The 26466-nt window shown below is 40.1% G+C and overlaps 1 protein-coding gene and 1 long non-coding RNA gene across 22 annotated transcripts in view; one reads left to right on the forward strand and one right to left on the reverse strand.

Annotated features, from left to right (window-relative positions):
• C14H8orf48 (chromosome 14 C8orf48 homolog) overlaps nt 1–26466 on the forward strand; it is a 91291-nt gene that overhangs the window by 18581 nt on the left and 46244 nt on the right. For 14 of the 21 annotated variants that reach the window (XR_016471029.1, XR_016471035.1, XR_016471027.1 and 11 more), the window contains exons 7-9: nt 1207–1299; nt 8021–8100; nt 8687–8840. Coding sequence is in view for 3 of the 21 variants with exons in the window: in XM_090150181.1 (XP_090006307.1) it covers nt 1207–1298 (92 nt within the window). In the remaining 18 variants the exon portion in view is untranslated. Of the gene's footprint in view, nt 1–1206; nt 1317–8020; nt 8101–8686; nt 8841–11673; nt 11746–18353; nt 21764–26466 lie in introns of those variants that run through there. The other 7 variants (XR_016471042.1, XR_016471041.1, XR_016471043.1 and 4 more) reach the window with 7 other exon arrangements.
• Nucleotides 3370–13480, reverse strand: LOC149915998 (uncharacterized). Its single transcript, XR_016471045.1, has 3 exons — nt 13221–13480; nt 4697–4741; nt 3370–3621 (listed from the first exon to the last, which is right to left on the reverse strand). It is a non-coding gene; the product is annotated as an uncharacterized LOC149915998 (long non-coding RNA).

Raw genomic sequence — 26466 nt, forward strand, 5'->3', positions numbered from 1 at the left:
ATGTAGAATAGATTATCTCTGAACTTTGCACTATCTTGGAAGGGTTTTTCATATATGCATTGTTTTGTTATAGATATGCTGATTTCATGTTGTTGTTCTGTACTATTGCCTGTATGGATAAAATAATGTTCCTCAAATTCCCATTGAAGTCAGTTTCTTGTGGACTTTGGCAGTATGATTACCACTTTCACTCTCCTCGTGTTTCTCTGTAGGAAAGCTGAAGCTGGCATCCAAGCTCAGTCATTCTGTGGTCTTGTTCCCAACTTCTGTTGGGGCATGGGACTTCATACTTGTTTCTCCCCAAGGACAAACTGCCATCTCACTCATGATAATTTACTAGCACTCATGGAATAGAAATGAAGCTTCATTGTAATTAACTTGCCTGGATATGGATTTCCAGAGACCTGTGTGCTTCAGTCACCTGCCAGTTAAACCACAGCACTGTGAAATACATAGACACTGGATGTTTGAAGCTGGGAGGTCATCATATCCCTTGTTGGGCAGGGCTGTGTGGAGTAGGTGGGACCCGGTTCCACAGCCCCTGTAATCCTTACATTAATCTTGCATCTTTAAAGCTGTATTAGAAAATGAAGTGCTTCAGGCTCCCTGGGGACCACTGCCTTTTCGTAAATCCATCTCAGTCATAATTCTGTTGCATGACAAGAATTTCTTCAAGAATTTCTTGTTTTTTAAGCACAACCAATTTGATCAGGTTCCAAGAAGAGGGTCTGAAACCCTTTTGTTCATACTGGGAGCTTGACAGAAACTTTGATCTGGTGCCATTGAGGGCAGGTTGCTGTTGGAAAGGATCATGTCTCACTACAGTGCTGTTCAGTGACACAGTACCCACGTTCTTCAGGAAAAATCTGAACTATTACTTTCTGTGCAGTTACTTTAAATCATATATGTAGGTGTCAGGAAGAGTGCTTATAGCTATGTATATTTAAAGCATTTTGAAATATACATGTGTTCTCCAAATTGTGATTTTTTTACTCTTCATTATGATTTTCAGAAAATAACTTTGTCTTCACTCAATAAAAACAAAGGTATAATACCTGCAAATTGTAACTGCATGCAACAGTTAGTGTTCTAAATGCCACTGTTTAGAAGAAGTATAAATGGATTTGTGAGTATATATAAATCCTACAGATACTAAGCTAGCAGTGTTTTTATGCAACCAGCTAACTGTTCCTTTTTGCCATGCAGCTGATTCTGGAGCTCTTGCCTGCACCAGCAGCAATGTGATCTGTGTGGGGAGAGGCTGGGAAACGAGGGGGAGTGTTTCCTTCTGTCAGTGAGGTACCAACTCCTGTCATTTGAGGGGTCTATAGAATTGGTCAAAATACCTTTTAAAACAGAAATAAATTATCCAGCTTATGGGCATGGATATCCTTTGCTTATTTATTCATTTATTTTGTAATAAAATAGTACTGTTTGTTCTCACATAGATTAGCGTGTGATCCATAAATACGTTGTAAAGTATATCTGTAGCATGTAACAGATCCCTTTAGAATATTCTGTGAAAATTCATATCTTTAGTTGATAGCACTTTAAGAACATTTACATCCTTCATCTTGACATTTTTAAATAGAACATTTTTTTGCCTACAGAAGTTTACAGCATCATCACAGTATTATAGCTTGTTTAAAAATACATACAGCATCAGTGGTAATTGCAAGCAAGCTGTATACTTGAGCACGGATTTTGTTTGTAATTGTACATGTTTTATACTTGTTAAAACAATTACATATATTAGTATTACATCCACCACTTTGTTAGAAAATATTACTTATATGCTACTCACAATAGAGCTGTCATTTTTCTGAGACATTTTGCAGGCTATGAAAATAGAAACACACCATTGTATAGTTGGTTTAAAAATAATTACAAGCCCAATTGAAAAAAAGAGTTATGTTAGGCTTGCTCTTGATAAGATAGGTTCCATTAACTTTGGATGTCCTTAATCCACTTGTGGTTGGAATGCCTCTAGCACCTCTCAGCACTGAATGATCAATGAAAGAAAACACTGACTGACCACTTGCAAGCAAACTCAGGGCTTGAGCCTGCATGCATCTGTCACTGAAGGCAAAGTTCTCCAGTTATAGGCTTGCGGGGCCAGGCTGTTGCTTGCTGAATATCTGTGAATCTAGTTTACTTAAGGTTACAACTGGATTTCAAAATCTTCAGGTGGATGATTGGATGAGTGCAAGGCAACACAATTCCATTGATTTGTATTGGCTGTGTTGCTAGCATTAACCAAAATCTGACCTTTTGCCTTCTGTGGGCCGATGGATTTTTGAAAAGACAGGAGTGGCAGAGTTCAACTTTCTGTATTAGTAATACAATAGAGATTAAAAATACACGTTTGTGTTGGTTTTACTTTGCACAAATGAGACTAAATATATAAATATATATAATAAAGCCGTAGGAAATCTCCAAACTGCTAACAACTCTTATAAATGAGATAAAAGAAGGATATATTTGCTTGGAAATTTCATAGTTGCCATTCTTTTTATTATTTCTAGGTAATGCAACAATATTTTGTTGGATCCTTTTTTCTTTTTTTCTATGAAACAAGTCCAGGCGTGCTTTGAAAAATGCTCCTTTCGTGGTCTTTCTGATATTCCTCTTGTGCTTTCTGCAGCTTTTTATCTCTGAGTTTCCACTTGTGAAAACAGTAGGTTACTAGGGATGTCATTATCAAAGAGAAAATAATAATCAGCACTACTATCAGTGCAATAGTAGATGAGAGGGACCCCTCTAGCTCCTTATTTTCAGTGTCTCTTGTTGTGTTTAATTTCGCAAAGTTCTCATATTCTGTTGAGGCCAAAAGTGTGGGTACAGCAACTTCTTTGAACTTGGGCCTCATTGGGATTCAGTAGCTTTTCTCACTCAGTCCAAATTTCTGAAGAAGCACGAACTATGGTTCCCTTGTCACCTGTGACATTCATAAGACAGTTTTCTCCTCAGGTTCTCCAGGCCTAGATGAGGCTCAGAAGTTTTGTTTGTTTTGGAAGTCAGATAGTGTGGGAATAACAGTAAGTGTCACAAAGCTAACAGAAAAGGTCATCTATATCCAGAGTTCTGAAGACAGAAACCTTTGTGCACTGCTCTCTTTTTTTATTGAGAGGTGAGGGGGAAGCTGCTTGCTTGACTGCCAGTTTGTGATCCTTTGTTTTTTTTAAACAGGTAATTGAAGAAAATGACTTAGTTTTCCAGAAACGTTGTGGTGGCAGAGCTTATCCTCAGGCTTAAAAAAAAAACAACAACAAAAAAACCCAACCCACAAGGTCTGCAACAAGTGTATCTTGCACGTTTGTACAGTGAGGGTTTTTTTTTTTTCCCCAAGTATTCCTAAGAGAATGTGAAATCAAAGGCAGATTTTTTTGCTGAGGGGCAGGCTTGGTTCTGCTAACATCATAGGCATTAACAAAATCAGCTGCAAAACAGCTCTGATGTTAATGAACAGGTTTTTTTTATATTATTTTTCCCTCTTCTTTGATATTTGCTCGCACACTTGGCTTGTCCAGAGAGGATTTTGGTTTGGGAATTTTGTCCTTGGTATACTGGAGTTTAGGAGATGTCCTCACTGACTGCAAATCTGGAATCTAGAAAGATGACCTAGGTAAAAAAATGACATAGGATTACTAAAGAGGTGAACTCCCCTACAGGCACTGAATTAATAATTCTGACACAATTTCACTTACATTTAAGTTGGTTGGCTTTGATACATGCTATGTGTGACAAATCCTGAAATATATATATTCATCTGAGCACTTCTGAAGTTAAAAGAGCTGGTACAAGGAGGGGTTTACATTGTCTGCCCTCAGCCCCTCATTGTAGTTCTCGTCTTTAAAATTAAACCTGATGGGGAATAAAGCTGACCCATTCTTATTGGTTTCTGCTTTGGCTCAGGACAGTAGGTTTGGCTGAGGTTATTTTAATTTGAGGAGCTGTAAGCACTTTCAACGCTATTTATTTCAAATAACAGATTGTTCTAAACCCCCTCCACCCCATTCCCAAATGCTTTGAGGCCAAAATTAGGTTTCAAATTAGGTTTCAAAGATTGTGTAGCCTAACTGTTTGGAGATGCTCTGTTTGATAGGATGCAATTGTAATTCATCCTCTTTATCAAAAATCTGTGGCTCATCCCACTCTGGCTAGCAGAGAACTGAGGGTCTCTTTTACTAATTAGCAGTGTTTTCAGCAGCGCATTCTTGTTAGTAATAAAGACTGTTTACTATAAATTAGTATTCTGTTGATGTTAAAAGATGCAAATGAGCAGTTCTTGCCAGTTTGGAACAATATGTTCACACAGTCAAAAATAAATGCTGATTTTAAAGAAGGTTTAACAGCCAGATTATACTGTTCTTTAGGACAAAAAATACGTGTTTGTAAAGCTGATTGAAAGTTTTTCATTTAAGAAAACAAGTGCAACAGACCATAACTTTAATGAATGTCTACATGTTGTATTACTGACAAGGGGTATATAAGGAGATTATGAGCAATAGAATATTTTAGTGCTACCTTGTTATGTATTCAGCAGCTTTCTCAGGTAGCCTGAAGAAATAGTAAGAAAATAAGAAACTGAGTAAATGCCCTTGTTTTATGAAGTAGCTGTGTCCACCACCTACACAGAAGTCCAGGAGGGTGGAATGTCTCAGCACTAATGAAAATCAGATGATGATGTACTTGCCTGAACCTGTGTTTCATCTCATCTGTATCCACAGCTATCAGATTCCTACAGGGAAGAAGTAAAGTCATTAGACATCAGGTATTGCATAGTACTGTTCCAGAGATGTGACTGGATGTTAACTGTAATTCCATTTCAGATTCAGATACACATCTTCAAAAACAAAACAAAAATGCTTTGATTGTTATGGTGTGCAAAGTATTACTTGGGGCTAACCTGCATTTGGGGAGGAGGAGGCTGCTTTCATGGACAAATCCCTTCTTCAAAACATATTGACTAAGGGTTCAGTTTTGTGCCCTGAGTGACTGTGACCAAATCAATCAGTATCTGCCAGTAATACAAAATCATTAAGGTTGGAAAAGACCTCTAAGATCATTCTGGTCCAACTGTCAAGCCATTTTCACTAATCCTGTCCCTTGGTGCTGTATCTACACGTTTCTTGAAAACTTCTGGCAATGGTTACTCTACTGCCTCCCTAGGCAGCCTGTTCCAGTGCCTCTCCAGTCCTTCTGAGAATCTTCCTGATATCCAACTTTAACCTCTCCAGTGCAATTTGAGGCCATTACCTGTTCTATCACTAGTTACCTGAGAAAAGAAGCTGATCCTCCCCACCCCCACAACCTCCTTTCAGAGAGCTGTAGGGAGTGGTAAGGTCTCCCCTGAGCCTTCTCTTGTCCTGACTAAACAATCCCAGCTTCCTTAGCCACTGCACTACATCTGTGCTCCAGACAGCTTCATTGCCCTTCTCTGGACATGCTCCAGGGCCTCAATGGTTTTCTTGTAGTGAGGGGCCCAGTACTGAACACAGTACTTGAGATGTGGCCTCACCAGAGCTGCGTACAAGGGTACAGTTACCTCCCTGTTCCTGCTGGCTGCACTGTTTCTAATACAAACTGGAATGCCATTGGCATTCGTGGCCACTTGGGCACACTTCTGGCTCCTGTTCAGCTGGCTGTCCTTCTCCATGCAGTTTGCCAGTCACTCTGCCCCACATGGTCATAGAAGGAGAGGAGGGTGTTCAAGCAGGACCTGCCTTTCATGAATCCATGCTGGCTAGACCTGATCTTCTGGATCACGCGTGCTTTGTCATATCATTCAAGATATCTGCTCCATGACCTTCCCCAACACTGAGGTCAGGCTGACAGGTCTGTAGTTCCTTCTTTCAAAGATTTATGTAGTCAGGCATCACGTTGGCCTAGTTTTCTGGAACCTCCCCAGTTGACTAGGATTGTCTTGGCAACCACTTCTTTCAGCTACTTTAGCACCCTTGAGTGGATCCCATCTGGCCCTATGGACTTGTGACAGTCCAGGTAGAGTAGCAGGTTGCTAACTGTTTCCTCTAGAATTATGAGGGGTTTATTTTGCTCCCTATCTTCCAGCTCAGGGGGTAATATTATGATGCTCTCTTTTTGTGTTTATTTTGCTTTTAAGCTTGTTGGGGTCAAAGACTGCTTTACCTCATTCTTTGATATTATTATAGTTTTCTCCCATTGAAGGCTCTAGTGTCATTCAGAGCCTCACACTCTGCAATGTTGTGCTGTACCTGAAGCAGAAAAAAAATACAGGGATGAAAACCTGAGCTTTTAAAATCCATTTTAATCCATTTTTTTAATCCATGTCATGCATGCAAGAACCACAGGGAGGTGGGAAGTAGGATTTCTTTCAAGCCAGCACACTGCCCAAACTGGTTTGAACTTACTAGCTGTTGTGATGTTGTCATCTGTTTTGAACAATGATTGAATAACATGATAGTTTGTATGTCTGGTATAACTTCTTCAAAATCTTGCAAATGTAAGAGGAGTCTTTAATCTTCACTTGTACTGGCTGCAGGCCTTCTCCCTCTACTAATTGAATTGGAAGAGTCCTAAACTAGTAAGGGCTGGGAAAATTGTGAAGACTGGGGCATGGTGAGGCTGGAGAAATGAGTAGAGGGGAAATAACATAAAGTATAACAAGGGGAAATGCGAAGACATGATCCTGGAGAGGAATAACGTTATGCAAAGTGTGCATTGATGGCCACCCAGCTAGGAAGCAGTTTTGCAGAGCAGGACCTGGGGTTCTGGTGGATACCTAGCTAAACATGAGGCAGCTGCATGCTCAGTGACACCCCGAGATGCATTATAAAGAGCATCTCCAGCAACCTGTGGAGATGATTATTCACTTCTACACAGCACTGGAGAGACAACAGTGGCAGCAGTGGTAAACGTCATAGCATAGCTTAGATTACAGCATCTGAGATTTTGGTTTCTGAAAAAGAGTCAAACCTCTAGCATTATGCTTAAGTTTAGAGAGGACTGTTCACATCATCTGTAGTTGTTGTAGTAAGTACAACACACACTGAATGCATGTTTCAAGTTTCCATCAACTGAAGACTCATTGTCTGCATGTTCTCTTGAGGGAACTTTCCATTAAAAAAATACCCAAAACATTCTTCAGTATCTATGCTCTGATTTAATTCAAATAGAGAATAAATTGTTCTTACGTTGTTGGGTTGTTTGCATGTGTGAGTCATAAGTCTACAGTTTGTTTTGTCTGAGAATTATAAATATGCAAACTAGTATCTCAGGAATTTCCATTAACATTTAATAGCATATGTTAGAATGGTTCAGGTATTTACAAAAGAAAAAAAAAGTGATTTTTGGCCTGGAACTGGCCTGGAACAGTGAACTGGGTTTGTTTGAACAAACTTTTAATGCTTTTAATGAAAGCATATTAAAATATCTGTAAGCTAAATACATGTATTTGTCCTTACCTAGACATGGGCTTTGGTACTGTGGCTCATATTTTCATATCTTTATGTTTTAGCAAGCTAATATCTGAAGTAAAGCAAAAATTGGTATAAGCTCAGGACAAAATTTGCTCCTCATTTTGTAATGTCCACGAGACAGCCGTTGTCTTTCGTTTGGTTTTCCAAGTTTGATTCTGAAAGTTACGTGCAACTTACAGGGGAGAAACAAAGGGCAAATTAGTGACAAATTAATCTCAAATGTTCTTGTGGTTATTGGTGTCTGTCAAATGCTGAATTATGAAAAGAAGTAAGAATGTTGATCATCAGCTTTTTTTTTATTTCACTGAGAATCCTTGCCATTTTATGTGGGCAAAACTTACCTCTCTGTTTGAAAGTGATTTGGTAGTGAATAATGTTGTCACTAGTGTTTTTAATGGAAATAATAATGAGAACTTATACTGAATCCTTAAAAGCACATAAAATCAAAATGCTCATTTGGAGGTCAGACTCAGACTTGCACTTGTATGGAGTTTTAGTTGCCAATGATTTTTTCTCTTTTTCCTGTTAGGATAACTCTGTTTTCTGATTCTTTGTTTCAGCTGAAGGAATGACTGCATTCTGTGAACATCTGAAATCATCAGCTTCATTGAAAGAATGAGGACCAGAAATTTTAAGTGAGGTACTGTAGTTTTGTTGTTTTAACAGGAAGCCAATTGTTAATCTTTAGGTTAACTCAGATTTCTTTCCTGTGACTTTTTGGTTTTATTCACAGAGGAAGAAAGGTTGATAAGCACATGTAAACCAGTAGAAAGTGAGGCGATTTTATGATACTGTTCTCAAGTGAACACAAAAACATCTTTTCAAAGATCACTGACCTGAAACTATAAACTTACTCCTTCTGAATTAATATCAAAAATCTCTTTGATTCTAGGAGGAGGAGAATCTTTGGTTTCTATCTTGTGCGTCTCTTTCATGTACTCAAGCATACACAGCATTTTCAAATTAAATGCTGAATTCCTTCTAGCATTTATATCATCTTTAATAAGAATTGGCTTTTTAATGTAGTCTTAGGCTTGCTTTCTTTCTGCCTTCAACTTGTAAATTTTCTGCTGCCTTTCAAATTCTATCTTCTGTTTTTATTGCATTACAGAAGATTGTACTTCCTCTCTCCATATTTGCATCTTTTTGATGTGAAAACATTTGTATGAAATGTATCCGTCATATACTAAACCTGATATGTAAATGATTCTTTTCTCCTCCTTCAGAGCAAGTGTAGCAAGGCATCTACTAATACACTTGTGCACAAAACTGCAGATGAAAGCTGGAGTGGGAGTGACAGCAAATGAAAGCAGAGATGAGGGAGGAAGGAATGGGAGAACAGCAGAAGGGAGGAAGGGCTTCAGAAAGTGACGTGTAGCAGTAAGTTGCTACTTATTTTTCATTGCATCATCTATAAACTTTTATATAAGAACAAGGGACAGATTTAATGGGTATTTTAAGTATGTAAATAAAGACCGCCGTAGACATTTGACACTTTTTACACTATCTAATTGGACAAGAGGAATGACTTAGAAGTAAAAGATGTGAAATTTAGGTAAGATGTTAGGGAGAAGTTTATTCAGAAGGTATTGAAGCACTGGCACTGCTGCCCAGGGAAGCTGTGGGTGCCCCATGCCTGGAGGCATTTAAGGCAGGCTGGATGGGGACCTGGGCAACTGCGTAGACTGATATGGTATATCCCCCTGTGGCAGGGGATACGAACTAGATGATTTTCAAGGTTCTCTCCAACTTAAGCCACTGTATGATTCTTTGATTTTCAAAATGCTTATACATAGTAGTACAAAACTGTCTATCTTTGGATGCTTAAAATACATTTGGAAATCTTGAGGTTTCAAGTCTGATCAGATTTTAGCTGAGAGCCAGCTAGAGTTCATAATTCCCAGTAGGTTCTGTGCACTTAGGGTATGGGCTTAAATAATAAAGATTGGGTTGCTACAGCACAGCAGCATACTTCAGGTGTGTTTATAACACATCGCTGGATTTGTAAGAGTTAAGCACCATAGATTTATTGGAGTGATCCTAAAATGAAACAACCTTTTTTTTCTGTTTGTTTGTCTTCCTTGTAAATCTAAAAACAAAATCCAAAATTGATCTATATTAGATTTCTACACTGAATCATTCCTCAGAATCTTAATTTGCGTGATACCCTTACTATTACGTGCAGTGAGATAACAGGCAACTCAAATGCAAATTTAAACAAGTCAGTCTGTTTTTTAATTAAGGGTATAAACTTCTGCCCCTATCTTTTACAATGCTTTACCCAGTTTTTATCCTAGTGAGCAAGAAAACTCTGCTTTTAACAGTTGTTCAGCCTGCTCTGTCTTCATTGTACTTTGGAATACAGTGTAAGTTTTCTTGACTATCTTATGGTTTTGTTTTGAAGTTTCCTCCTTACCAATGCAAGAAGAGGAAAAGATTATAAGTTTTGGAAGCACTTGCATTACATCATTCCAGCATTGATCAGATCTGTAAATCAGCAGAAGGTTTAATCTTGTTCCTGTAAAAGGAATTATGTCTATTGGGATTCTGATTCTTCTTAAAGCTGCAAAAGGCTTTGGTAACTTTGAGGGATAGACTGTGTATGACAAAAACAACTTTAGTGCAGATCCTGATACCATCTTACCTCTGCACTGAGAGATGCTGAGCAAAACAGCCTCTGCTGATTTGGATGGAAGCTGCAGGCTGTAAGCTCTGCTTAAGACGTTTGCTTTTGAGTTATTCCAGAACAACTGACGTGGGCAGGTGTCTATGCTTAATGTGGACTGTAAATGTAACATATTATTTTCTAGGGCATGCAGTTTATAAGAACCCATATGGAGCCACTTCTGCTTTTTTTTTTAAAGGTTTTAATTTTAATTAAGTAATTGCTGAAGAGTAGGGCAATTGAAGCAACAGACTCGTAAGACTTAAACTCTCTCTGAAATTGATACTTATCCCACTGGTTTGATTACTGACTCCTCATGATAGTGTAACACACTCATTTAGTATAACTGTGATTTGATAAATGCCAGTAGCTGTTCAGGTGTGATTACAGCCTTCTCGTAACTGCATGTTTTTGCAAATACTGCTTTTTGTGCCTGCACAATTCAAATCCTTGTGGAAGCTACTGATGCCTGTTACCATTAAGAAACTGCAACTAAATCATGCTGTAGACGGAATACTTGACAAATTCCCATCTCAAATCAGTGCTAGCTAGATATACTTGCTTCATCTATATAATGGTGTAAAGAAAGTTTATCATCCTGATCGATCAAATCTTAGTATAACTTTTTTAGGGTAGCTTTGAAACTGAGTATTAAAAGCTCCCAATTGGCATGCTGACTGAGGCTTATGAATGCTGCAATAAAACATATTGGGAAGAGACATACACGGTCTCTTAGACCTTTCAAGTGCTTGTATCTGGGGAACGTGTTGGAGTGTATTTTTTTGGGTTTGAATTTGAAAAACATTGCTGTATCATAGTACTGTTCTCTACACAGTTGAGCAGATCTGTTCCTTTGTGATGTTCATTTAGAACTAGTTTTTTAAAATGCAGAGAAACCTACGTCAAGATTTCTTTTCTCAAGACAGCACACAACATTCCTCTTCTCAGAGGATGGATTTTCCAGATAAGCCACCCTCTGGTTTTCCTTATAAAGGAGCAATCCTCTATTGCCAGCTGTAAAATGTATCCTATAAAAATGTGCTTTATTTTCCCTTTGAGATTTTTTTTTGTGGTTACTTTTTTTCTAATTTAGTTGGTATTCATTTCTTTTGCACAACATTCTTCCCTGTTCTTCCCAAACACCCTTCAAAACTCAGGGCAATTACAGCCTGTGACTTAGGACTTAGGCAGCCTGTAAATTCTTCCAATAGTCTGTATTTTAAATATTATTATGCGAAAACACAAATCTTGAAGTACAAACAATTCCTTAGTCCACACTGATGCTTCAACTCTGTGATTTTTCTATTTGTCTGTTCCTGGGATCAATTTGTTCTTATGCTCTGTTTTACATTTTTTTTGAGTCAGAGCAAATACTTACCAGTCCAGGTCCAAGTAGATTGTTTGACTGTTCTTTTGCATCCCAGCATAAGTGAAAACTTGAAAGCAGTTTAGGGCTGAATTCAAATGAATAAAATCCTAAGAAGCTTTGTAAAATAGGATTTGAAGACAATCAGTAGCCTTTTCATTACAGCCTCATTTTCTTTGCAGGTGAAGGAAGATTCTGATTCTGGGCTAATTGGTTGTGAAAAGAAGATGAACAAATGAAATCTGTTTATTTTTTATCCCTCTCTTGCCTCCTTTTTTAATCTTCTCATTTTTTTCTGCTTCCCTACTGCTGGTAAGGAATGCAATTACGGATGGGACACTTTACAGCCTTTCTGTAAAATCTGCCAAGATTGAAACTCCCGCAGGGATAACATTTTTTTAAATGTACCGAAGAGCAGGAGATTGTTTGAACATTCAAATGTTCATCCAAGTCATTTAAAAAGAAAACTCTTTCCCTTCCAGCCAGTGTGCCTGTTCTTGATGGATAGCTCTAGTCTAGGACTACAGCATATTCAGTAGTCTGGGGATTTTATCTTTAAAATTGTGCAAGAGAAATACCAAGTTAAAGGGTGGGAGGAAGCAGAGTGGGATAGAGGGGGAGTGATGAATGTCATTTGTGATGCAGCTACTTCGTACATTTCTGGAATAAGATCACATTTATTTCCCCATGACACGGTCTGGGACAGTCTCTGTTGAAATTGAGAGTTCTAGGTAAGCAGTGAGCACCTTTCTTCTCTGTTGCCCTCTTCTCCCCTTTCCCAGAATTAAAGCACAGTCTTTTGGGCAAAAAGAGCCAGCGTGTGGTCAGCTGGTCCCTGCACTGACCCTAAAAGAGTAGGCAGTGGGGGAAAAGGGAATAAAGACTTCCTTTAGGCACTCAATGCTTATTAGTGTAGATTGGCTTTTGTTTTAGCTTGAAATCACATCCTGAACTGGGGGCAAGTTATGTGAAATGCATTTGAGGTAACACATTAGAGGCAGTGAGTGCAGTGCTTTAGCTGTGAGTGGGAGGGCATGCAGGGCACTGAGGGGGACCCCTTTGTGTGGGTTGCAGGGTTTGGTCTGCGTGCACAGCAAGACGTACTGACCCGGTGTGGGCATGGAGGGCAAGGAGTGGGCACATCTTGTAGGTGAGCAAAGAGCTGGGGCTCCTGGGGCTGTAGGTGAACAAAGAGGCTGGGGGTCTTGAGCTGTGCTCCTGCAGCCCTGGATGCTGTGCTGCACAGTGCTGTGCCGTGCCAGCTCCGCATGCCGGTACCGCGGTGCCGTGCCATGCCAACCCTTCACGCTTGGGTACCGGCCGTGCTGTGCCAGCCCTGTGCACCGGGTGCCGCACCGTGCCGGCCCCACGTGCCAAGCACCGCACCGTGCTGTCCGGTGGGAGGCTGCGGAGGGCTGAGCCGGATGCAGCTGCTCTCCAAGGCACCTGCCTGCCCAGCCAGGCAAGAGGCATGTCTGCAGCGGGCAGTTTTATTGCTCAGGCTTTTATTGCTGCCGTGTTTTGCACCCCATAATGGGAAAATCAGCTTTATCGGGAAAACAGCTCATTATCTGGATTCCCTCTGAAAGGGGCTCACACGCCTTCTGCATAATGGCTTTTGACTTTGTTCATTTTAAAAAAGATTGCAACGCCTGCTCCCTCCTCCCTCCTCTTTCTAACGAGACTCCGGTTCCGCACAAAGGATTTATCATAGCCATGCAGCACTCACCTTCTCCGTCCACATCTTCCTCAGCCTGCTGGGCTACTTTCAGAGGGGGAGCGCCAGGAGCGGCATGAAGCTGGAGCCTGACAGGGGAGGTTCCCGAGCCCCTGCTGCCTGGGTGCTCTCGTGCCCCTCGTTCCTTACAGCAGAGCAGCTGAACGGGCGCCGTACTTGTGCTGCAGCTGCGGGGAGGGTGGAACCACTCCACTCACCCTCAGCAGCACTCGCTGAGCGCAGCCAAATTTTTCAACTTTATTTAGGGGGAAGAATAGATCACATGGGGAGCTTCACCGAATGGGGAGGAGCGTGTTAGTGCAGAATCAGGTCACTAACATAAAAACCCAGGAGTTAGTCACAGACACAAAGATTAACGGTGCTAGCATAATCCAGGCATGAAAATCAGGCTGAGACAAAGGCAAGAGATGCTTATGGGAATTAAGTGCTTCTGTTTGCCTCCCTTATCTGTGTCATTAAATAGGGTAATCTTTTGCTCCTTATATCAGGTGAGTTCTACTAATTGAGTAAAAAATAGAGTGGAATGTGTAAGAAATGCTTTCAGCTTCCAAATAATTCTGAGCACGATCCCCTTGGCTGTCAATTTGGCATTTCCACTGGCTTATTTTTTAGTATCTCAAATGCTTGGTTTGTCTCTGTTCTGCTGTGTTGTATTAGGTCCAGGGTAGATGCTACAGACCCATTCCAAAACACACGCGTGCCCACATAAAACAGCCTGGGTTGAATAATGGTCTCTGACTCCAAGCTTTATTTTTTATCTCTTGCTCAGACAAAGGCAGGAAGGCTGCTGGCTGATCCCATATTGTCCCACTGGCTGAGAATTAAGTTTCTATGACGCCTTGTTCTGATCTGGCATTCACGAGGAGATGGTAAAGCTCCCATGAAGGGTGTATGTAAAGCAGAAGGTGTCCCTGTGTGCCAAGGACTGCAGCAGGATTCCTATGACTTTTAATATCTGTGTTTATTTAATCATCAGTGATGCATTCAAAAAGCTTCTGATGTACTTAGGTTATTTAGGGACCCAAACTCAAATGCAGATTCCTAAATGTGGTTACCAAAATACACATCTATCTTGTGAAGAAGTGGGCCTGACTTTGATAGGTGCTAAGCAACTGTTCTGCATTTCCGTCTGCTTTTACGTCACATCCCACCTTCTGCTACCTTCCTCCGTCCACATTTGTAAAAAGAAATTAACTTGGAAAACTAGGCTGTCGTCTTCTTTGCTTACAGAGTCGTCCCGCCCCAAAGAACCCAAATGCATGATTCCAGACAAAGGGGAAATCAGGAATGCAGTGGCTTGCCACTACAAAGAGGCTCCATTTGTCTGGTTTGTATAAAGCTGCAGGACAGCCTGTACACCGTGTGCCCCAGAATTACTCAGTCATCTAACAGTTGCACCTGTCTACAGAGTAATTGCACTTCCTTCAGCCTGCAGACAAATCAGCCAGCTGTGGCAGTTAAAGGCTGAAACAAAATGCTGAATCCTGGCAATTCCCTAACGAAGGGCTCAGGTTAGTTTGTAGGAGCTTCTGGGTTGGGAGTCATGTTAATCGAGCTACCAAAGCAAGAAAAACAACCTCCCTGTCAGTATAAATCAAAATATGTAGCTCTAAATTCTCTGAAGGTCAATCTGTAGGGTATAATTTAGGCTTCTTGCTCTGGTTTCCCCCAGCCTTGGGTGTAAGGGGGCAGCCTGTGCCTGTTGCAGGCTGCCTACGGTCTCCTAAAGGAATGGAGGAGTACAGCTGCTCAGAGTGGAGCAGAGAAGAATAGCAATTGGTTCCTTTATAGGGCAAATCAGTGAAGGGTAGAAAAAGCACTTTGCATCTTTGCTACAATACAGATGTACTGAAAACTCAGTTTGAAACTGTCCCTGTGCTTTAAATTAAAAAATGGTGTATTTCTGAGCTAGTCTTGCAGGGAACCTGATGTTGTTTGACCTGGAAATTGACCTCTGTGTGTAGCTTTCATTCCAGGTGGACAGACACCTGATTTTCAACAGAGGTGTATGAGTTGTTAGAGATATTTTCTGTAGTTTTTATTTTTTAAATAATTTCTCTATTTTGCTAGGTAGCAATGAAAAAAACAAGCTTAGCAAGTCTCATTAGCCATTGTTTATATTTTCTTCTCCAAGTTATTTATTTCCTTACTGACAAGTTTTTTTTCTTTTATGCATTTCAGAAAGCTTCCTCCTGTATTTCTTTTTATCCACAGCTTTTAAATGAAATTTCTTATGTCTCCTGGAAAAGCTATGTATATGTGTATACTTATAGAGATGTAGGCATATTCATATGTTTTTACATGCAAAGTCCAGGCAATACAAATTTCTATAAGTTTGTATTAGTTCAAAGATAGGTTTTTTTCCCTCCCTTTTTAGTTATATTCATCTTTCCCTGATATTTTTGCTTCTGAACTTATAAGTGAGCCAATATGGAATGTCTGAAAATGGTCCAATATGTTGTTATGCTACACCGTGTCTTTTTTTTTTCAGATACTTGTCCTTAATATCCAGCATGTCTAAGAAACTGAAATTTCTCACACTATCAGATTTAGCACTTTCTGAATCTTTCTGAAGCTATTTCAAGGCTTGTAAGTGGTCAGAAACTATCAGGTATTATGAAGATTGTGGCCATGTTGGAGGGTTATTGTCACACTAAAAACAATCTCTGTGCAGTATAGCACTGTCTCCTCCAGGAAATCACCTATTTTCCAGGGCATCAGTGGTTCTATAAATACTTTATGTCATGGTTAATCCCACAGGTCTAAGTCAGCAGTGACATATGAAAGCCCAGCTCCTGCTGATTTGAATAGGACTTTCACAAGCACAAAAATACTTTGGTCTATCTCCTGACAGTGAATGCTATTGGAATTTCATTGGAGCCATTAGAAAGGCCACAAGATGTTCTAATGATAATTGAAGGAATAGGAGAAAAATGAGCATTTGTAACTCCTTGAGAAGTTCTTCAAGCTTTGAAAAATCGCCCAAAGCTTCTCCTCCAGTCTGCAGTGAAGTGCTCCTTATTCATCACTGCAGAAATCTCTGATGACCCAGTCAGATTGTTGACACTTCCATTACTGCTTCTATTTTAGATGTTGTAATTAGTAATTTTTCATGTTTCCAGTTGTCCTTTCTCTTAGAAATTTAAACTACAGTGACAAATTAAAGCACATCATTTACCGATGATACTGATCAAATAGTGTAGGTACCTGGTACAAAGGGATTATTCTGAGGTAATGTGTTTTATTTTCCTGCCTTCAGTGTTGTCAGTGTTATCTCACTGTGTAAAGACTGAACTAAGACCATTACGTGTAATAGGTTGGCATTTCACCTTGGTGCAGTGAGAAAGGAGCAGGGCTTTCCTTACATAGAATAGAGCAGGCATACATTAAAAAAAGAATTATTACAAGCTAAGTTTCTTATCAGAGCCAGGCCATCAAATTCCTCTTTGTCTGATAAAGTTAAAAATACTGACTCTATTGGAAGAGTAAAATTTATTACCAAGCATAACAAAATGAATATGTGTTATGCAGAAAGTTTCAGTGCTTCTATATTGTTCTTCTCTTCAATCCTAATGAGGAGGTTGATTTTATGAGTAGAGATAAAATTTGTTTTTAAAAAATCAGTTAACAATACATTTCTTGGATAAGCACATAAAGTATGAATGGCTTGCTGTGGTATTGCTGCTACATCTGTCAGTATCACTAATTTCAACTAAATGCAACCTGATCATAGAACATGGAATGAGTGTCGAGATTTCTAAAGGCACTTTTGGTTGGATTAGCAGACTGCAGTTGAAGTCTGTGGTCTGTGTGGGTCTCTTCCAACTTGGGGTATTCTATGATTCTACGGCTGTTCTGCTCCTGCTGTACACGAGTAGCTCTGAAATTGCTCCTGAAGGTGACTGACAGTCCCTGAATTCTTTATTCCAGAAGAGAGGAAGGCAGGAGATGATATGGTAGGAGAATATAAGATAAATAAAGCTGAGGAAGTTTTCTTCAGAGTTCCTGATTTATCACTGCAATTTTTTGAGATGAGGGAGAAACGCAATGAAATTGAAAAGTTTTACAGATCCTATTAATGGAAGGAAATACTTCTGTGTGTAGCATGTTGTTCTCCTGTAGAATTCATTGGTACAGTGAATTCCACTGAGGTTGAAAGCTTTGAAGGATTTCAGTAAAAGTGTCTATGCGGAAATGAGAGCATCCATAATTACAGGCAGCACACTTTTATTGTGGCTTCCAGTTGTAAGATGAGTGCTACTTCGCAAATGCAAAGAGAAAATTCCCTTTGGGGCAGGTTTTCTGTTTCCAGTTTTCTCTGTATGAGTAAGAGCATGAAACAGTTCTGGATGGTCCTTATTGCATTATGCCTCTACCAGGTGAGGAATTAGTTCTGGTTTGACAACAGCAGTATAAATCATAGAATCATAGAATGGCCTGGGTTGAAAAGGACCATAAAGATCATCTAGTTTCAACCCCCCTGCCATGGGCAGGGTCGCCAACCACCAGACCAGGCTGCCCAGAGCCACATCCAGCCTGGCCTTGATCTAGGATTCTCCAGAGAGGTCAACTCTGATGTATAGATGCATAAAATTCTAGTGCTAGCACTAGGGAGTAGAGAGCCAGTGTGTGTCTTTCACAGGATCAAAACTCTCCTGAAAACAGCTTGAATCAAATAATAAATGTGCCAGAAGTATGAAATACAATAAAAGTGTTCTAATGCACACAATATAGGTACATCTTGTCTCACGCTGCTGCATTGCAAAGGTCAGAACTGCTAAAGAAGCTGTCATGCTCTTTGAAATGACATGGAGTAATCCCAGAATAGATCTCTACCAGCACCAGCCTTGTCACTTCTTGGATTTTCTTTTGTTGCCTGTCTGGCCTCACATAGAGTGCTGGTTGAATTTAAACGTGCCTCGGGATGGTATCTCTCATTCATGTAATGGCTGGTTACACACATATGTGAACTTCCATATTCTATACGTACCTTCCTGTGTTTTGTTTCTTCTCCATCTCTGCCTTTCTTTTTAAATAGAAATACAGAAGCTTTCAGAGCATGAGAAAGCTGTATGCAACAGTTGGCATATCTACAGTTAACAGTCTCTCATTTTCTCTCACTAGGAGAAAGATGATGGCTGCCTCGCTGCACTGATTGCCTGGAAGCCCAGTCCAGAGGCCCTTTTAGCTGGGCTCTTCTGCAGAGCTGCCCTCTGGGATGGGGCTGCAGGAAAAGGGAGTTCTGGTCAGCTACTCGTTGTGAACCCCACCTCTCCATCTTCTTAGCTCGCTTCTACCATCACATCCATGTATTAGGACACAGAGGGGATTAGCATTTTGGATTATTTTACAGAGGAGGAGCTTGTGAAATGCCTGGGACAATCTCTTGTGGTAGCTGTTGTGTGCTGGTGGACATGCGGTGCTTTTGTGGTCATGGTGATTGTTCCATCCTGAAAGGAGCTTGGATTTAAGAGGATGCAAAGAGGGCTCAAACTTATGCTTTGGGAGAGCATCTCTCTGCTCGTATTCTGAAGACACTTCATTTCTTTTAAAGACTGAACTAGCTGTACCTGCTAGATGCTGCTGCCCACGGTAATCTGTGCCACCCTCCCAGCACATTCTCTCTCATATTCCAGGGGCAGTCTGCAGTGTTAGGCTGTGCATCCCTCTCTGTTCTCTCTTCCCTTGCCAAGTCATCTGTATGTCTCTTCTTTGCACTTAACTCTCATTCCCACTAAGTCAGTGCCCCTTATAAGTCAAACCATAGGCATCTGTGTATCTTGCACTGTTCCCTGCTGGTTCCATGTTTTCTGCCAGAAATGATATGGTTCTTTACACAGATGCTTGGAGGCAGAAGGACAAACAGAAAAATATCAGTTTGAGTGCATGGTATCTTATCTCTTACTGTAGACTAAAGGTCATCAGTTAATTGTTCTGTTCCTGAGTTTTTCTCAAGCTTTTTGCTTACGCTCTGTTTTTCAATTGAATTCTTTGGAACAATTTCCCAAACATGTAACGCTGTCAACTGTCTGTCTTGTTTTGGTCTTTTCTTCTAAGGTATTGGTGCTTCTAGTCCTGATGTATGGAGCTGAAAGCTGATGATATTTATCACCATTATGTTTTTTTTTTTTTCTCTGTTTAGACATTTGGCCAAGTTATACATGCTAGTACTGTAGAGACTATGAGTTAACCTGCCCGTGAAGATAAATGTGCTGGTCTCCTACAAATGGCAGCAAAAGTGGTCTTCTTCAGAGAGCCTTCAGAGAGAGAAGACAATTTTAGTGACTGAATTGACTTATCTCTCTGTATGGGCAAGGAAGCTCAGGAAACTGTTTTCTTAAAGCAGTTGTGGAGCCCTGTGACAGCTTACTCTTAAGCCCAAGCTTTCATCTGCACTGTTTATTCTCTTCATAAGCACATCACTAGGTCTCATTATTAACACAGTTAAATGTGCTCTTGGAAAACTTGATTTAATTTCTGACTTTACTACCAAGATTCTAATGCCAAGTTGCTGAAAATGAAACCTTTTTGAAGTGTTCATTAACTGAATGTTCCTCATTTTCTGGATACTCAATTTGAGATGATATCTGATTTGCAGCAGCTCTATATACTTAGAGCTGCAGCTGGAACTGAGTTTTCAGCATTTAAAGCACCATATAAAGCTAAGCATGCTACAAAAAGAATGCTCTCATTTTCTAAATTGGATATCCCACATTAATGAATACTTTTATAACACAGAAACTTTCTAATCATTTTTTCAACAATCTATCCAGATAAAATGGAAGTATTGGGACAATAAATTTGTCAAAAATGTATTCCTAATGTGTACCTTAGAAAAGCTATGAATAAATCAATCATATGCTCTCCAAGTAGAGCTTGAGTTTGGTGAAGCAAAGTGGGTTAAACTAAGCAGAGATGAAATGATCTTGTTCTGTAATAAGCATTCAATCAGGGAGTTGTTCAACTGTTTCTGAGTAACCCCCTGTGGAGGCAAGCCATCAGAAATGGGCTGCACGCTAAACAGCAAGAAGAAAACATATTTTGAATAGCTGCTCATTAACTGAGAATCATACATCCTCTACACTAGTCGAGGCAAGGGTCTTGCAAAGCAAATTGTATTTGATCATGTAAGTGAAGGCGGTAGCACACTGTGTGACACAAAAGATTCAAATTAAGATTGAATAGGCAATTTTAATTCTGGCATTTCTTAATTTTTGACTATTCGACTTAGCTGTCTCAATAATGTTCTTTTAACTTGGAATGTTGTCTGTAATATATATAAATGTTGTTTTTAAATAAAACTGGTTTGTCTCCAAGTCATGTCATCTTCACGCTGCCTGTTGTTACCATTTCTAAAGGAGAAGCAGCTGGTGTGCTAAAAGAAGTTATGGACTTTGAAATCCTGCAAGGTTAGGAACTGAGTGGTTGGAGGGAGATATTTGCAGAAGATGCCATCTTTTCTGGCATGCTAAATTACTCCCACTGTTTTCCCCACTGTATTTAATGTTTTCCCACTGTATTTAATGGAGCAGAGTATAAACATTTGCTTTGAGGTGTTTTGTGGCTATAGTCTGCAAGTAACCCTAAGAGTAGCTTATTGGTGCTCCACGGTTGGAGTTTCTCAGTGGTTTCTCTGTCCACTTCATAAAAGGAAAGAGTTCTTCATAATAGGCAGCTGCAAGCTTGGCACGGGATCTGAGAGTCAAACTGAGCTCGACTGGCTCAGCTGTTACCAGCAGGAAAGGTTCTGCGATCCAGATTCAGTTAACTGCTCTGTTCACTGTGTTTAGACCAGAAGAGGATCCAGTTCCCACTCTGATAGCTCTGCAGGCTCCGTTGTGCTGAAGACAAAATACTCCAAGTAGGTGATAAGCACACTGGTGAGCAGGTGCACGTTTGACCACCGGAGCAGAGCTAGTAAGGAACAATGTGTGTTTTTTGCTTATTTTCTTTTTAACAACTAATTTTAAAGCATCTCTTTAGTTATTATGGAAACTGTAGTCTTGTAGTTTTGAGCGTTCATCGTTACATAGAACATAAATGAGAACTGACAAGTTTCTCTTGCTTTTCCTCATAATATTGACACAAAAGAAAAGGCAATTTGTAACTCCTTAAGGAGGACCACTAGATACATTACTGTAGTAAGGCATAGAAATAATTCTAGTTCTTTTAAGGGATCTCCCATTTAATCGTTATTGGGTGTTCATTGTATGCTGTGGTCAAAGAGTTCATTCAGAATTGTTCCTAGGAGTGGAATACAAATTGGTCAGAACCAGGGAGGATGTTTTGTCCAGCACACTGCACTGGCTGAAAGGTTTGTCTTCCTTGGCTATGAGTTTCATCATGTACAATAGCATATCATGGAAACATAACCAGCTTTTAGACCAAGATTATAGTGACATTATTGAGACACTCTTTATTAGAATAGAAAGTGGTCACCACAGAACTTGGTCTGTAATGTGTAACATGTGCTATATATATACTTTCAAAGGTATTCTTTGACCAATTCAGATGTTCGCTGTGCTTATGCTCAAGGGAATGTTCTGCCTCTGGAGCTGGGATTCTGGAAGTCAGTATTAGATTGCTGCAGAAGACTCAGTGCTTAGCTTGTACCCTGGGGCATAAATTGTAGCTGGAAAGATGAGAAAATATAGCTCCAGAGATGTGATTTGGAAAGTCACAAATTGCATGTGTTACCTCGTTATGATATATGTGCATATATATCAGAAAGAAAATGACTCTGTGTAGGAAGAGATGGTACTCAGTGCTCTGTGTATTTAAAAGAATCATGCATGTTTATAAATTACCAGGAAAGGTTTCTGAATGGGAACTGCATGCTTCAGGTTCTGACAACGGCATTCAATCTCAGCAGTTCTTAACAATCTTTTTTCTGTTTTGGCTCAGTTCTAGGCACAAGTGGCTTCAGTGTTGAATTAGCCACTGCAGAAGTAGTTTTGAGGTAGAGCTCCAAACAAGACTTTGGTCACATATTTAAAGTACCCAATGAGATCATACTGCTGTTACTAGGTTCTGTTAGCAGTGCTGTGTTGATATTCAAGGTCATTTAAGATGCAGTACAGTCTTACACCACGTTTCTGTTGACTTGTTTAGCGTAGAGCAAATGACTTAACACTGAGTCTGTTCTCCCAGTCAAGATGCTCCTTGCTGTAAGAAGTTGCTCTACGGAGAATTACTGTCTCTTTGCTCTATCCAGCCTCTTGTTTTTATGAAATGTGATTTTCCCTGAACCCTTCTGAAATTGGATTTAATTGGCCAAGGGTTTCGGAAGTTCTTATCAGCATGACAGTGCTAGGTGGACATATGCAGATGATCACCAAAGGAACCCAGACTACAGTGCTGGGACTAAGCCTGGATTACTGCTGCAGCAGTGAGCCCAGTTTTAGTTCCATAGCAGTATCTGTCTCTCTGTGAAACATGGTAAATGTGACAAGTTTTTGACCTGTTTCTATTTTCTTCTCTGTCTTCTTTTCCCAGCAGTTGGCCTGAAGCTGTTCGGGTATGGAGCTTTAATATTATACCCATGTGCTAGATGTACCTCATATCTACATAAGCCTTTGAATTTGTGTGTGCATGTGTCTTGGTCTTTGTAATCACAGTTGTTTCCTATTCATGTTGGGGGAAGAAAAAGTAACTTGAAACCTGTGGTAACTTGTGAAATGTGTTGTTGGCTCATTTGCACATCTATCACTTGTTAGATTTCACAAGCCCTAGTGCTTCTCCCCCTTATCAGATTTATTCTGAAGAGCTTTGTTCTTCCTGCTCCACACACCAGATGCTACTGTATTTTCTGGATGTCTGAACTCTCCACTCAAAGCCTGTCAATGTCTTTTGTATAGCTATTACATGTAGCTAACTTGAAAGTGGTATCTGTGTAACGTCTTGCTCTGTGGTATGATTTTTCTTTCTTTTAATTTTGCTAGTAGAAATTCCCAATGCAGTTGCATTTGTGCTAGAACAGGATTTACACTGATATAGCTAATGTCAGATTTCGGTAGCTGTCATTTGAGAATTTAAGATGTGTGATGCAGAAGCCCATGTGTCACCAAATCTGGCCTTTTTGTGGCATTTGTTTTCCTCAAGCAGGTAGTTCTGTTACATTATACAAAGTACAATATTACTGGTGCAGTTTCATTCACTTTGGAGCTCTTGAACAGCAAGGGAGGCCTTAGGATGCCATAGTGTCTGCATTTTTAAACCTGAAAAATAGAAAATGAATCCATACTGGAGAGGTTTGCTGACTTTAATATTGCCAAGCTGCAAATTTCTACTGAAGATGAAATTAATACCAGCAAAAGGAGCCACTTAACTGCTGGGAAATTGGCTTAAGAGCACCACAAAAGGACATATTGGCTGCTGTGAGTGCTGCATCCCAGAAAGGGTGTGAGGTGTAACTAATAGGTGGCTGTTAATATGCAGTATATTGCTTTGTTTGTAAGGATGTCTTCTACTGATAAGAATCAATACGGCAGTAGATTTAAATAATAAGGTATAATTTACCCTGGAGTAAAGCTTTTCCAAAGGCTTTGCCTCTTAAAAGCCAGAGAGCTGTGGGTGCCCCATCCCTGGAGATGCTCCATGCTGGGCTGCATGGTGCCCTGGGCAGCCTGATATGATGGGGAGTACCTGTGCCCCCCATACAGGGGCTGGAACTGATTGGGCTTAAAATCCTTTCCAGCCCAAGCCATTCTGTGATTCTATGATAGCATACCTAGAGTAGGCAAGTTTGGATACCTATTTTACAGAATGTTTTTGAAATAATAAGTGGCACTGAGAATTTTTACATTAAGCTGTAGTGTGTTGAGATGCAGATTCAGGACTTTGCAAGGAGAGCTCCAGCAAACAAATATCAACGGTTAAAAACAAACCTACCAGAATGCCACTCACCAGAAGATTGCCTTCTTTCATGGTGTTGTAAAGTTTCCTTAGAGCTAAGTCAGGCTTCATCACAACAGAGCCGCTTACGCTGGTATTTCACATGCACAGCCCATGTCTCAGCATCTGCAGAGCACCCAGAGCACATGATCCAGAAGTACACCTCTCTGAACTGAAATCAGCAGGCTTTCTGAGCAGCAAGAGGTACAAGCCTTTAAGCAGTTTAAACTGCTGCTTCCTACTGGCCTCCTTGGAATTAAATCACTTGACTCAGTAATTGGCATGTCCTCGCTGCCTGGAGCCTTAATACTTTTAATGATGTCCAAACAAATTAGCTATTAAACATGTTATGAAGCAGCTCAGTGGGAACTAACTTGAGTAAGCTGAGGATCAAAGCATGGAGCTGTAAAATGAGTCCTGAAGTGCTAATAACTTCTAATAACTTTTAAAGAGAGAGAATTAGATTGTGGGAAGAGCAGCTGTGTCATATGCTGATGACTTGAAGAGCAGCACGGTTGGGATGTACTGCTGTTTGTATTCTGACTGGAAAAACTAGTGAGAAAGCATGAAACTAGCATTTGTGGTTTTAGGAAGCTCCAGGCTAAAGAAGAAAGAAGCAGCGGGTGGGATGATCTGCTCTCTGTGCACCAGGCATGTCTGCGTAGCCCCCTGAGAGATGATTAAATGCATTTTGCTTTATTTAATTACTTCTTGCCCTCAAGATGCAGCACCAGGGGAATGAGATTGGTCTGTCCTGTCCTGAAGAGCAGGTGAACTCAGGCAAAGCCATTGCCAGAAGCGTGTTACCTGCTTGAATGAGGGCTGTTTGACCTGCACAACTTGAATCCTTAACACTATATGCAAAATGAGAATCCAGATGGTTCCCTTCCGTCATACATGCTTAGAAAGGAACACCCTCTTTTTATATACTCAGTGGACTTGATAAAAAGTTCAAGACATGAGACACAAAACCTTCTTTTCCCTTTCCCTCCTGCTCAGAGCTACCTCAGAAACTGTCGTGGCTTCTCCCTTCCTGCCTTTATTCCTCTTCATCTGCTTTCTTGTCTTTGCTCCCTCTAGTGTTCCCATGTTGGTGCTGTCTTGTTCTCCTGCTCCAGGCCAGGAGATTCACTATTAGGCTCGCTGGTGCGTTTTCCCTGCACTTTGCATAACGCAGAAATGACATCAGCCACCTGTCGTACCCTTCAAAAAGAGAAAGTAGCACTGAGCCTCTGCAGCCTTACTTCACCTCTTTATATCACCATAGCAGCATGCCAGTGCCAGCCTTTCACAAGCCTTGAGGCCAACATAAAATTTATTAGATTTTCAGAAACAAGCCTGTATCCTTGTGGCAATTTCCAAGCATTTACTTCATTTGCAGTTTGTGGTTTGGGGATTGCTTTTGACATTTTCTTCCTATGAGGAGCTGGGAAATTAGGAATATTATAGGGTATAACATTTGGGTTTGGAGCCACAAGATCTGGTAACAGTGCAACAGCATCCCAAATGTGCCAGTTCACCCCTTGACTTGCATGGCTTTAGCAGCAAGAGCTGTCTTAGGGGTGAGAAATACCATCCTGCTTATTAGATGAAAATGAGAAAATACGAAAGGGATCTGAGATCTGTGTCTCAGTAAATCACTACTGCAGAGAGTATGTATAATTAAGAGCAAGGGCTCTTCTTACACCACATTAAAAGATTCCCTACAGATTTTTGTTAACTGAAACTTAACTGTTTTATGTGCTGTAAAAATGTGTGATACTTTCATGTGTATTCCACATACGTGAGTGTGCCTGCATACTTCTTTGTGCACAAACATATTCAAAAGATGAGAAAATAGACTAAGGTCTCCCTTTTTATCAAGCAATCCAGATCTAGATTGTAGAGACTAAAGTCTTTCAGATTCAGAGCTTCAGAGTAGGTGTTTAAGAAATAAATTTGAAACATTTCAAAGAGCTCTCTTTAAAAGCACATGCAGTCTTCATTTATCACTGAAAATGAACTGACATTTCTGATGATAAGAAAGAAGACTGTGGCTAAATAAGAGTGAAAACTGAGCTTCTGCCTTTTATTTTAGGAATGATCAATTCCTTAACTATGCTATGAAGATAAGCAAGACAAAGAAAAGAGCTTTAGTTACTGCAACTGTGTAGGCTACGAATCTGTGGTAAATAATGGCAAATGTTTGAGTCAGACTGGTGTACAGTTCTTTCATTAGTACTAAATGTATTTAAAAAAAAAAAAAGATGCAATCAAACATTTGGAAATAGGTCTGGCAAGAAATTGTTAGATGACATGACATTAACTTCTTGTGAACTGCTCTGCATCCTCATGCTGAATTCTG

The sequence above is a fragment of the Phasianus colchicus genome, chromosome 14, assembly GCF_987193195.1.
Source record: "Phasianus colchicus chromosome 14, bPhaCol1.hap1.1, whole genome shotgun sequence".
Taxonomy (NCBI): domain Eukaryota; kingdom Metazoa; phylum Chordata; class Aves; order Galliformes; family Phasianidae; genus Phasianus; species Phasianus colchicus.